Below are 13970 nucleotides of genomic sequence, written 5' to 3' on the forward strand. Positions count from 1 at the left end.
GAAAATTACAGCAACCCCATCAAGACAGGATATCTAATGGTTCAGACTCTTCCATAATGAAGGTTTGATGAAGGTTTGAGTCATCCTGCCAGGCCAAGCACCATGACCAACTGACATGCTATCTCAGGGCAAAGGGAATGCGAAATGGGTAGTGAAAGAAGGCAATTATAAATACCAGCTACAACAATGTGAGCTGCTGCAGAAACCACGAATGTAATAGTATTTACCTAATGGGTTAATAACATCTACCAGCATAGGTGGGAATACAAAACAACCAAAAAACAAGTTATTCTTTCAAATGAAATGCTTAGGGAAAAAGAACAACTTTTACTAACAGAAATTTCTTAGCCTCTGGAAGGCCATTTGATTCAGTAACATATGCCAGGAGACCTCAGCAATATCCTGCTCCATTGTAGAAAACAGCAATCTGATCCTTTTCTCTCCTCAATCATTAATGAGATTATGCATTTGGGTTGTCATAATCCTCCATGGACAAGCACTCCCAAATCATATGTTCCAGTTTCTTCTCAAGGAGCTGAACGAAGTCTCGGCTCATACATCTGAAAAGAAAGAGACATGTCATTAACCAAAAGATAGCCGAAGAACCTATGCTGTAGGAAGCATTTTGAAGGATACAAAAATGAAGTAACAGTCAGCATGGAAACAGAAATGTATCTGCACGGTAAGAGGTAGTCTAGTTGGCAATAACAAATGCTGGTGAGGGTGTGGAGAAAAGGGAGCCTTCACCCACTGTTGGTGGGAATATAAGTTACTACAACAACTATGAAGAACAGTACGGAGGTTGCTCAAAAAACTAAAAATGAAGCTATCATATGATCCAGCAATCCCACTGCTGGGTATATACCCAAGAGAAAGGAAGTCAGGGTACTGAAGAGATATCTGCACTCCCATGTTTGTTGCAGCACCATTCACAGTAGCCAACATTTGGAAGCAACCTAAGTGTCCACTAACAGATGAATGGATAAAGAAAATATGGTACACATACACCATAGAGTATTCTTCAGGCATAAAAAAAGGATGAGATTTAGTCATTTGCAACGACATGGATGGACCAAAGGTCGTTATGTTAAGTGAAATAAGCCAGGCACAGAAAGACAAACTTCATATGTTCTCACTTATTTGTGGGAGCAAAAATGTAAAACAACTGAACTAATGGAGATAGAGAGCAGAATGATGGTTACCAGAGGCTGGGAAGGTTAGTGGGGGTGGACGGTGTGGGAAGTGGGGATGATTAGTAGGTAGAAAAATAGAATAAATAAGATGTAGTATTTCATAGCCCAACAGGGTGACTATTGTCGGTAATAATTTAACTGTACATTTAAAAATAATGAAGAGTATAATTGGATTGACCGTAACACAAAGGATAAAAGCTTGAGGTGATAGATATCCCATTTACCTTGATGTAATTATTACACATTGTTGTCTGTATCACAATATCTCACATACCCCAGAAATATATGCATCTGCTATGTACCTACACACATTTTTAAAAAAGAGGTAGTCTAGCAAATACAAAGAGTGTCAATCGAGGGACAATGCGCACCTCAGACTATGGTGAGAATGGAAGTCTCCATAGTCTTCGAAGAATGAGTTAGATTCAGATAACATTAGCCTAAGTAACTATGGAGACAGCCGTAACTATGAGTGAGGACCAGGGTATGAGAAACTCAAGGCAGGGGCTGTTCCCCCACACTCACCCCCAGTACTCTATTGAGTCCAAGTGCTTAAAGAAATTGGACAGTTCCTATTTCTACCCACCTTGCTGCTTCCTTGATGATGGATTCAAAAAATACTTTCTTGACTTCTATAGGTCCTTGCACTCCTTTAAGCAATTTGAAGATCCTTTCGTATTCTGAAGATGTTTAAAAAAAAAAACCTTCAGTATTATCAAATATAAAGAAGAATAGAAGTGAATCTATATCTCAGCAATCATGCTTCATAGGCTAAAATGTTTTAAATGCTTAAATCAAGATACCCTCACATACAAAAACTAAATAATAAAAAAGACACCTGCACATACGTACGAATGGAACTCTTTTAACCATAACCAAGTAAGAAAAGAAAAGCAAAAGGTGTACTATGCTTTAGTCAAAGAAAAGAGGAACCACCATAAACTATGGGCAAACTCAACTCTGGCAAAGAATGAGTCTCAACAGGTAACATGGATATCTTCTGAATCATAGAAAGAGAGACTTCCTATAGTTTTATAAAACAGACATTCTCATACTACTTACTTCGTCCAATGCTTCGGATTTCCTTCACTAATTGACATTTTATATCAGCATTAATTTCTTCTTGGCTTTTGGGAAAAGGGAATATTTCTCTGCATTTTAGGTCATCTTCAGAGAAATTGCTGGTAATGATTCCTCCCACAGGTGCATTGCTACCAGGTTTCTGCATCAGCCCATCTTTGTTGAAACCAGTGAAGTCATCAATCTGAGAATCCAACTGGCTGGGTAGAACACCATGTCCTGTCTTAAACTCTGGTGAAACAGATTTTGACAAAAAGCCATCAGTTGGAGTTTGACCACTTTCTTTCCCCTCCACATAGATATCATGAATGACAGATCTGGAAACCAAACTGAGAAGTTGAGCTGTGAGAAATGTGTGTTTCATCCCTCCTCTGGGTACATTTATATACTACTCAGTTTCTAGGGAATTATTTATTTCATAAATGGAAAGATATACCAGGGGGAAATCCCAGACCTGATGAACTGAGGCCAGGACACATAATACAATAAAACCACCTCTTATTTTCTGGCCCTATGAATAGATATGGAAACCAAGTAAGACAGTACAACTCTAAAGCAACATTCACAGATCCCTGGTACTCATGGGATAGTTTCAGTTTGTTATGCTTTACAAGTTGAAAGCAGCAAGTCTCACTTGATATCGTGATTTCTCAAATTCACTTACAACTGACATGCTTTACTGAGCTGGAAGCCAGACAACTTGGATATACCACAAGCAGCCTCCTCTCTACATTAAATATATTCCAAGAAAATAGAGGCGGCCATTACTGCTGAAAGTGCTATATGCACTCCATCACCAAAAATCCCTTTTAGTGTATGATTTTCCTCATCCTTCCTTTCTGTCCCAGAAAATGACTTTCTTTTCACTCCAGGTCTGACACCTCTCATTTATTCATCATCTGTGGCAGGCAGCATGCTAGTAGCTGGGGATCAGCAGTAAATAGCCTAGAGAACAACGTTCCCTGCCCTTGTGGAGCTCACATCTTCATGGGGCAGTCAGACAGTACAAGCACAATAAGCAAATGGAACAAACAGCATTGGGCTGGTGGTAGGGAAGCAGTCCACAGGCCTGTGGGCAACAGCAGCAGAGGGAGCGCCAGGAGTTGCCACTGGTTGTGCAGAGCCTTCTGTGGAGGTACCCTTAGGCAGTGCTTGAAGGAAGAAGCAGAGCTGCCTGCACAGAGGCAGAGGGGGAGTTCCAGGTTGCTGGGAGGCCAAGGGTATGGACTGGAGTGGGGATGGACTGAGTACTATGGGCTGAAGGACAGAAGCAGAGAGAGTCAGGAGATGATGGGCCCATGTTAGGAGATGATGGGCCCGTGTTAGGAGAGGGTGACAGAGGCCAGGCCATGCAGAACCTTGCAGACAAAAGCTGGTTCACAGTCAGTTCTCAGTGCTTAGGAGAGTTGAGGATGGATGTTCAGGAGTGACATGGCATGATGTGATTTACATACCAGCATGATGAACTGGCTGTAGGGTTAGAGTGTATGAGTTAGATGGGGACAGTAATGGGAAACGTGGAGGTATCACAGGAGCTCAGTGATTGATCATGGCAGAGTGGAATAGAAGGAGAGAGAGATGTCGGGGTTCAGAAAATTTTTACAGTATTTAGAGAAGAGAGGAAAAAGAAAGGTAGAAAAAAAAGAATGATGGGGTCGGGGGCGGTGGCTCGTGCCTGTAATCCCAGCACTTTGGGAGGCTGAGGTGGGTGGATCACCTGAGGAGAGGAGTTCGAGACCAGCCTGGCCAACATGACAAAACCCCGTCTCTACTAAAATTACAAAACTTAACTGGGTGTGGTGGCTGGTGCTTGTAATCCCAGCTACTTGGGAGGCTGCGGCAGGAGAATTACTTGAATCCAGGAAACTGAGATTTCAGTGAGCCAAGATCGCACCACTGGACTCCAGTCTGACTGGGAAGAGCAAAACTCCATCTCAAGAAAAAAAATGATAGGGATTCACCAATAAGGACAAGAAATTAAAAAAAAAAAAAAAAAAAAAAAAAAAAAAAAAAAAAAAAAAAAAAAAAAAGATTGTGGAAAATGGAAATCCTAGAAGGTTTTCATAAAGAAGCGAGTGAACAACTGTCAAATGCTGCTGAGAATTTAATGGCAATGTCAGCCAAAACTGTTGACCTTGTCAAGGACAGTTTCTCTGGAGGGGATAAGGCAGGAGGCCGACTGCACTGGATACAGCATGAAGAGGAGGTGAGGACAGGCTTACTTACTCTTTTCTTTGGACATGGCAGAGCCTGCAGTAAGGCTGTCTCCTGCTCCTTGTTTCCTTGCCAACAGGGCCATCCTCTGCCTTTTCTGATATGAAGGACTGTCACATTCCCTGGGACGTTTAAACACGGGTTCAGGATCTACAGCCACCTTCTCTGTTTTATCGGTCATTGTTTCCTGAAAAACATCAATGAACATATTCCATTCATGACAAAAATCTAACAATCACAAAATGGCAAACTGTCTTCATATGTGTATACAACCAAGACTTTGAATCATTAATTTCACTTTTAATCATGAGCCAAGATTTACCAAGTCTCAACAAACACTCTGTTCTCAGGAAAAGAAAACTAATTTTAATGTACACTAAGTAAAAAAAGAAGAAAGATGGTATAACCAAATCAGTCAGAATGCTTGCGGAATAAGCAGCTGTCATCAAACAAAAACAGATGAAAATATTATTACCTATTTGAAGATGTGTAAGCCAATCTGTATTAACCCTTATTAGGAAAAATAGATGTATAAAGCAATCTGTATTAACCCTTACTATACATTATGTTTTAAATTATATATATTATACATTATATTATACATCATATATATTCAAATAGATGCATAAACCAATCTGTAGTAACCCGTATTAGGAACTCTTATTAGAAGACTGATAAAAAACTGATAACAACATCTGACAAGGACTTTAGAAGAAAGAAAAACTACAAGATCAAGGCAAAAGTACAAGCCAAGATCACCCCTGAACTCAGACACACAAATTCCAAATTAAAGATGAGCAAATAAAATGCAATAGTACTTAAAAAAGACATACATCAGCCAAGGTGGAGTATATTGCAGAAAGACAACATAATGATTTAACATTTGAAAATCAATAAATGTAATGCACCACACTAACAACAACGACAACAAAAACAGGGAAACACCACATGATCATTTTCATACATGGGTCAATGGTTAAAGTCCATTCGTGATAAACTATCACCAACTTAGAAAAAAGGGCAACTTTCCTATTCTGGTTAGCATATGTACAAAAAAATAGTAAATGCGATACTTCGTAGTGACGTATCAGTATTTTCTCCCTGAGTTTAAAAACAAGACAAAGATGTCCACTATCCATTCACAATTTACTGGAGGTTCTAAAAGAGCAGTAGCATCAGGAAAATATAATAGGTTTAAAATTTGGAAAGAAATAAAATTGTCAATATTCACAGATGACATTGTTCTGTACATAGAAAATGCAGAAGAATAAAATCATTATGTTTAATAAGCAAATTTAGTCAACTTACTAGATAGAATAAAAACCAACTGCATTTCCATATAATTAATAGCAACAAAAAATTAGAATATGAGATTTCAAATGTCATTAAAAACAGTACCAAAACCATCAAATATTTAGGAATAAATCTAACCCAGATGTGCTAGAGTACTACACAAAAATTATAAAACATCACTCAGAGAAATTCAAGACTGCAGTAGATGAAGAAAAATATTCTTTCCATGCATTGGAAGACTTTTTTTTTTTTTTTTTTTTTTTGAGATGGAGCCTCACTCTGTCGCCCAGGCTAGAGTGGAATGGCACCGTCTCTGCTCACTGCAAACTCTACCTCCTGGGTTCAAGCGATTCTCCTGCTTCAGCCTCCCAAGTAGCTGAGATTACAGGCGCCTGCCATGACGCCTGGCTAATTTTTGTATTTTTAGTACAGACGAGGTTTCGCTATGTTAGCCGTACTGGTCTCGAACTCCTGACCTCAAGTGATCCATTTGACTCGGCCTCCCAAAGTGTTGGGATTACAGGCGTGAGCCACCGCCCCTGGCCGGAAGACATTATTAAGATACATTATTGTCAAGTCTCTCAGAATGATCATAGCAATCATATTTAAAATTCCACTATGTTAACAAAAGTTTTTCTGGAAATTGACAAGCAGATCATTTTTTAAGTACATGGAAATTAAAGATTTGGAAAAGTCAAGTTTTTTTAAGTCAAGGAAAAGACAAAGTTTTTTTAAGAAAAAGAACTGGCTAGGTGCAGTGGCTCATGCCTGTAATCCCAGCACTTTGGGAGGCTGAGGCGGGCAGATCACAAGGTCAGGAGATCCTGGCTAACATGGTGAAACCCCATCTCCACTGAAAATACAAAAAATTACTTGGACATGGTGGCGGGCACCTCTAGTCCCAGCTACTTAGGAGGCTGAGGCAGGAGAACGGCGTGAACACAGGAGGCAAAGCTTGCAGTGAGCCGAGATCACGCCACTGTACTCCAGCCTGGGCGACAGAGCGGGACTCTGTCTCAAACAAACAAACAAACAACAACAAAAAGAACTGAGTTAGTAGAAATGCACTACTATGTATGAAATTTACCATAAAGATAGAGTAATTAAAACAGTACGGTATCAGAGCAATGACAGGCAAATACACAAAGGGAAGAGGACACAGAGGCCAGAAAAAATCTGGCAATACAAAATACAGAAGAGCTGTAAATCAATGTGGAAAGGACAGTGCTTTTCATAAATGCACTTGATAAATGCAGGGAAAATACAAACCTTGGCTCTTACCTCTTCCCACTCCACAGAACTTTGTTAAAGATGGATAGACAATCTAGTAAGCACTTAAGATATTGTCTTCACAACTATAGAATAGGCAAAGATGTTTTTAGTGAGGATAAACAAGCACTAACCATAAAGAATGAATTCTTTAATTAGACATAATTAAATGGAAAACTTCCATTCCTCAAAGACACTATTAAGATACTGAAAACAAAGCATGTTTATAGATTATATATTATGTATTATATGGTATAGGCTATATATAAAAATATATATTAATTACACACACATATACATATATATCTGGCAACAAATGAGTGGAATCCAGAATATATCCAGAACTACAAATCAATTTCTAAAAAACAAACATCCCAATAAAATTTGGGAGGAAAAGCTGAATATGCACTTCATAAGAGTCATACTCAAATGGCTAATAATCACATCAAATATATCTGGTCTCTGACTTTACTCCATTCCATGAGAATTTATTTCAGATGATTGGGAGATCTAGAAGAAAACTTAGAATATTATCATCATGAGTGTAAATGAGTTTAACCATTGTGGAAGACAGCGTGGTGATTCCCAAAGGATCTAGAACCAGAAATACCATCTGACCCAGCAATCTCATCACTAGGTATGCACCCAAAGGATTTTAAATCATTCCACTATAAAGACACACGCACACGTATGTTTATTATAGCACTATTCACAGCAGCAGAGACTTGGAACCAACCCAAATGCCCATCAATGATAGACTGGATAAAGATAATGTGGTACATATACACCACGGAATACTCTGCAGCCATGAAAAAGAATGAGTTCATGTCCTTTGAAGGTACCAGTGTCAGCAAGCTAACACAGGAACAGAAAACCAAACACCACGTGTTCTCACTCATAAGTGGGAGTTGAACAATGAGAACACATGGACGCTGGGAGGAAAACATCACACAGCAGGGCCTGTCAGGGGTTGGGGGGCTAGGGGAGGGAAAGCATTAGAGAAATACCTAATGTAGCTGACAGGTCGATGGGTGCAGCAAACCACCATGGCACGTGTCTACTTATGTAACAAACCTGCACATTCTGCACATGTGTCCCAGAACTTAAAGTATAATAATAATAAAAAAAAAATTGTCATAATGGCATTGGGTGAGGCAAAGATGTTTCTTAAAATAATAAAAAGCAAGAGCCATAAATAATACACTGATTAATAAAATTAAGAGAATCTGTTCATCTAAAACACATTGAGATCGTGTAAAAGCAAAAAAGATTTATAGAAGATACTAAAATTGTATATGTATTTTTATATATGTACATATATGCCTGTGTGCATGGGTGTATAACTCAAATACAGAATATATGGAAACTACAAATCCATTTTTGAAATGCAAACATCTTAGTAAAAGCTGGGGGAAAATACCTGAAAAGGAACTTCATAAAAGACAAAGTTAAATGACCAATAAACACATAAAATGGTGCAAAACAACCAAAAAAAAAAAAAAAACATAAAACGATAAATAGCTGGGTGTGGTGGCACTGCAAGCCAGCCTGGGCGACAGACGGAGACCCCATCTCAAAAGACAAACAAAAATCAATACATAAAAACAATTTTCAAAAAGGTGCTCGATCGGCCGGGCGTGGTGGCTCAAGCCTGTAATCCCAGCACTTTGGGAGGCCGAGACGGGTGGATCACGAGGTCAGGAGATCGAGACCATCCTGGCTAACACCTTGAAACCCTGTCTCTACTAAAAAAATACAAAAAAAAAAAAAAAAAACTAGCCGGGCGAGGTGGCGGGCGCCTGTAGTCCCAGCTACTCGGGAGGCTGAGGCAGGAGAATGGCGTAAACCCGGGAGGCGGAGCTTGCAGTGAGCTGAGATCTGGCCACTGCACTCCAGCCTGGGTGATAGAGCGAGACTCCGTCTCAAAAAAAAAAAAAAAAAAAAAAAAAAGGTGCTCGATCTCATTAATCAGCAGAGAAATGCAAGTGTAGACATAAGGTGAGATCACTGCACCCCCATCAGACTGGCTGGAATGAAAGACTAACTGTATTGCGAGTTTTCCAATGTGGCACAGCTGGAACCTTCGAATATTTCTGGACCCCCATTCCTGCACAGACACCTGAGGCTGTGGCTGAAAGGTCAGATAGAATCCCCGCGAAGAGTTCCTTCAGAATTGAGATCAACCGACCGAGGAAAAGCACCCCAACCCTGGGCAGAACAGCGTTCTCAAGGTCACATGACCTCCTTCATGGCTGACACAGAGCTCCCTGAGTCTCTCCATGGGCTTAGAGAATCCAAGGAACAGCACCCCATTCCCCTGCGGCACCAGGAGAGAGCACCCACAGATAATAATTTTAGAAACCTAGCACCAAGAGAAAGCATACAGTAAACGTCTACATCAGGGAAAAGCAGAACCAGGTAAAAGCTAACACATTCTACCTGAGAGCGAGCAACATCCAAGGACAAATGCGCCCCACGGCCGACATCAGCACCCAAGGAAGAGTCCCTCGGGGGTCGAGATAAAGCCCCCAACAGTGACCCCACAAGGCTGCGATCATGCGTCTGGGGCACAGCCACCCCCACCACGTTCCATGAGCACAGACAGGGTCCCCAAGGCAGAATGCCCCCTCAAGACGGCAACTGAGCGGGAAAGAAACGCCAGGGCACCCAAGGCCGACACAGGCAACCAAGGTATGCCCCCCATCCCCGGACTCAGGTCATTTCAGTAGGAAAAGTCCCTAGCATCACCGAGAGGGAGCCCACAAGAAAAGCCCCCAGCCCAACAACATAGCCGAGACCGGGTGCCCACGGAAAACGCTCCCCCATGGCTAACACAGGCTCCCATGGCGGTGTTCCCAGAGCGGAGCCACTTCCCCAAGGGAGCCCTACCACACACCGGTCAGAGAACACCACAGAAAAGATGCTTTCCAAGGAAAAAGGACACTTTCCGGGATGAAATTAAAAGTATCCAGGGAAAAACTGCCCACTCATAGTCCTGAAGTCCTGACCTTGCTGGAAGAGAGACGTCGGCACCTCACAAAATGGCAGTGAAACTATGGCGCCTCCCTACTGGTGGCACTTTATAGAAACCTGCCCTCTGGGAGTTGTGGGAAATGTGCCCCCTAGGGCACCTGGGAGTGATGTGCATGGGGAGGCGTCTCACCAGAAGCAGCGATCCGTTTGGCCCAAGGAGGATGGAAGGAAGGGAAATAGCCAGCCACAGCGTGCCTGCCCCAGCCGAACATTGGGAACCTGTTGGGGGCACCAGGGTCCTGAGGAGAAGCCTCGTGCCCCAGAGAACCAGGAAATGCAGCCTTCTCCTTCGCTGACTCTGTCGCCTTCTACAGGCGACCTTTAGTAACAACTGCACAGCAACATAAGCAGAGGAACACAGAACCTTCTCACACAGCGGGATGAAATCGCCTGGGTAACATAATGAGTCCCCGGCTCTACAAAGCAACCAACCAATCAAAAAAAGAAAGAGAAAGAAACAAAGAGAGAGAGAGAGAGAGAAAGAAAAGAAAAGAAAAGAAAAGAAAAGAAAAGAAAAGAAAAGAAAAGAAAAGAAAAGAAACGGAAGAAGGAAGGAAGGAAGGAAGGAAGGAAGGAAGGAAGGAAGGAAGGAAGGAAGGAAGGAAGGAAGGAAGGAAGGAAAGAAGGAAACAAGGAAAGAAAGAAGGAAAGAAAGAAAGAAAGAAAGAGAAGAAAGAAAGAAAGAAAGAAAGACAGACAGACAGAAAGAAAGAAAGAAAGAAAGAAAGAAAGAAAGAAAGAAAGAAAGAAAGAAAGAAAGAAAGAAAGAAAGAAAGAAAGAAAGAAAGAAAAGCAAAAATCAGCCCGGCATGGTGGCGAATGCCTGTGGTCCCAACTACCCGGGAAGTTGAGGTGGGAAGATCCTTGAACCCAGGAGGTGGAGGTAGCAGTGAGCCACTGCACTCCAGTCCAGATAATAGAGGAGACTCCATCTCAAAAGAAAAAAAAAAAGAAAGAAAAGAAAAAAGAAAAAAGGAAAAGCAAAGAAAAATAAAATAAACAGCAACAAGAAACCGAAATTTTCATTTGAGGGAGTTGTGTTTTGAAGTCAACTCCGACCAGGCACAGTGGCTCACACCTGTCATCTCAGCACTTCGGGAAGCCAAAGTGGCTAGAACACCTGAGGTGAGGAGCTCAAGACCAGTCTGACCAACATGGTGAATTCCGTCTCTACTAAAAATACAGAAAATTATCCAGGCGTGGTGGTGCGCACCTGTAGTCCCACCAGCTACTTGGGAGGCTGAGGCAGGAGAATCACTTGAACTGGGGAGGCAGAGTTTGCAGTGAGCTGAGATCACACCACTGCATTCCAGCCTGGGTAAAAGAGTGAGACTCTGTCTAGAAATAAAAATAAATAAATAAATAAATAAATAAATAAAAATAAAGCCAACCTCTATCTGTTAAAGGTAACCATTATTGTTAATTGATAAGAAAAATGAGGGCCCCAGTGCGGTGGCTCACGCCTGTAATCCCAGCAATTTGGGAGGCCAAGATAGGTGGATTCCTTGAGCCCAGGAGTTCAAGAGCAGCCTGGGCAGTATGGTGAAACCCTGTCTTTACACAAAATACACAAATTAGCTGAGCGTGTACCTGTGCTCCCAGCTGCTTGGGAGGCTTGAGACCAGGAGGTTGAGGCTGCATTGACCTTTGATCGCACCACTGCACTACAGCCTGGGTGACTGAGTGAGACTGTAAAAACCAAACAAACAAGAAAAGAAGAAAGAAAGAAAACAAGAAAGGAGGGGAAACCTTAATATATTGCATCTATTAATCATTTTAATATGGAACTTTGTATATTTTTCCACCTTTTTTATTTTCTTGAGACAGAATCTGGCTCTGTTGCCCAGGCTGGAGTGCAGTGGCACGATCTCGGCTCACTGCTACCTCTGCCTCCCAGGTTCAAGCGATTCTCCTTCCTCAGCCTCCCGAGAAGCTGGGATTACAGGCATGCACCATCACGCCTGGCTAATTTTTGTATTCTTAGTAGAAACCGTATTTCACAATGTTGGCCAGGCTGGTCTCAGACTTCTGACTTTAAGTGAATCATCTGCCTTGGTCTCCCAAAGTGCTAGGATTACAGGTGTGAGCCACTGCGCCTGGACCATTTTTCCACTTTCACAACTTATTTTAAGTGCAGCAAAATTTACTTGAATAGTCCATAGTGGCAAAAAAATATTACAGCAAAATTTTTAGAGTTTTAACGGAACAAGCAGTTTCACTCTTGACACAATTATTTGGAAGGGATTACTTCACTGGTTTTATAATTCAAAAGTTATGTTTGTAAAAAAATTAAAATTAAAATTATAAAATATAGCCAGGCATGGTGGTGGGTGCCTGTAATCCCTGCTACTCGGGAGACAGAGGCAGGAGAATCACTTGAACCTGAGAGGTGCAAGCTTCGGTGAGCAGAGATCACGTCACTGCACTCCAAAGGAGCAGAGATCCACTGTCACTGGGGGACAAAGGGAGACTCCACCTCAAAATAAATAAATTAATTAAAATTAAAAATTATGTTTGTTAAGTACCCTGTTAGAAGAGAGTCATTTTCAGTATTACAGCTTCTTGGCCTGTTGTGTTAATATTTGCCTGTGCTTCAGAACCTTCATAGAACACATTTTCTTTTGGAATATATTTGACTGATAAGGAAGCTTAAACATTGTTATCATTCGATGTAGGAACACAGTTGTTTTGTTTGTTTCTTCTAGTGCTATGAAAATGAAATACTCATTTTTGCATTAAAAAATCCCACCACAGCAGTACTCATATGCGTATTTGATTGAATAACCATGAGACTGGAATCTTGGAGGGGCATAATTAGAATCCTGCCTACCACACAAGCCACAAGTGGACAGCTGCATATGACAGTCCTGACTGGGACAACCCTGAAGGACAGTGGTGATGGGACACCCTCCCAGAGGGAAGAACTTGGAGCAGTGCACCTTCTTGGAAGAGACATATCCAGACGTGTAAGTATGTATCATGCATAGGCTGTGTCCCACTTATTAGCTGAATTGTCAGGGACTTGGAGGACACATGATAAAAATTTGTGACAAGGAGGTCTGAGAAAAAAGCATATGTGGACGGACCTTTGCAAATGGACATACAATGTGAAGATATTGGGGTCTCACGAGAGTTCTCAGCAAAGGGTATCCTCAGCAGAGCAGAATTTTAACAATCAGATGGATAAGGTACTTATTATCTAGATATTAATCAGACCCTTTCCCCAACACTTGTGTCACAATCTTATGGGCTCAACAAACAAAGTGGTCAAACTGGCAGGGATGGAGATTATGCGCAGTAGCATGGACTTCCACTCACCACGGCAAACCTTGCTACGGTCATTGCTGAGTGAACAAACTTCCAGGAATGGAGACCAACACTAAGCCCTCAATTTGGCCCCAGACTCCAGAATGATCTGACAGTCGCTAGTTGGCATGTGGATTACAATGGATCACTTCTATTATAAAAAGAGAAGTGCTTTCTTCTTACCCGAACAGATATTTTGTCTAGATATGGATTTTCCTTCCCAATTGCAGTGCTTTTGAGAAAACCAATATTTGTATTTTGGCTTCCAAACTTCTGGAAAATGCTAGTTCCTCAACTTCCTAGGGTTATTAATTCTGGAGACTCTAGTATACACTGCAAGAAAACCTGTAGGCCATCCACTCGAGTGCCCAAATGGAGTCACTCTTAAATAACGAGCCCTGCATGTTTCCAGAAACTCTATTTATCAGTGAAAAGTTTACTATGGCAGCCATTTTGCCACCCAGGACAATTGGAGAATGGCAGATATTAGGGACCATTAACTCTGTAAAAGCTGTAGAAGACTGCAGTGAAGAATCACAGTTACAGAACGAAAAGTGACAGTCTTCTATTTTGGATGTTTGT

At 41.5% G+C, this 13970-nt stretch overlaps 1 protein-coding gene across 2 annotated transcripts; it reads right to left on the reverse strand.

Annotated features, from left to right (window-relative positions):
* Nucleotides 1–289: 289 nt before the first annotated feature.
* On the reverse strand, nucleotides 290–10293 carry LOC104662464 (cancer/testis antigen family 45 member A10-like). Of its 2 annotated transcripts, none has more exons than XM_030934043.1 (5): nucleotides 10058–10293; nucleotides 4500–4674; nucleotides 2256–2504; nucleotides 1780–1873; nucleotides 290–560 (listed from the first exon to the last, which is right to left on the reverse strand). In XM_030934043.1, the coding sequence occupies exons 2-5, from the start codon at nucleotides 4666–4668 to the stop codon at nucleotides 461–463; spliced, it is 612 nt and encodes a 203-aa protein (XP_030789903.1). In that variant the 5' UTR covers nucleotides 4669–4674; nucleotides 10058–10293; the 3' UTR covers nucleotides 290–460. The 2 variants fall into 2 exon arrangements, with proteins under 2 accessions (XP_030789903.1, XP_030789904.1); XM_030934044.1 differs by having other exon boundaries at nucleotides 10213–10287.
* Between the last annotated feature and the right edge of the window lie 3677 nt (nucleotides 10294–13970).

The sequence above is a fragment of the Rhinopithecus roxellana genome, chromosome 7, assembly GCF_007565055.1.
Source record: "Rhinopithecus roxellana isolate Shanxi Qingling chromosome 7, ASM756505v1, whole genome shotgun sequence".
In the NCBI taxonomy this organism is placed as follows: Eukaryota; Metazoa; Chordata; class Mammalia; order Primates; family Cercopithecidae; genus Rhinopithecus; species Rhinopithecus roxellana.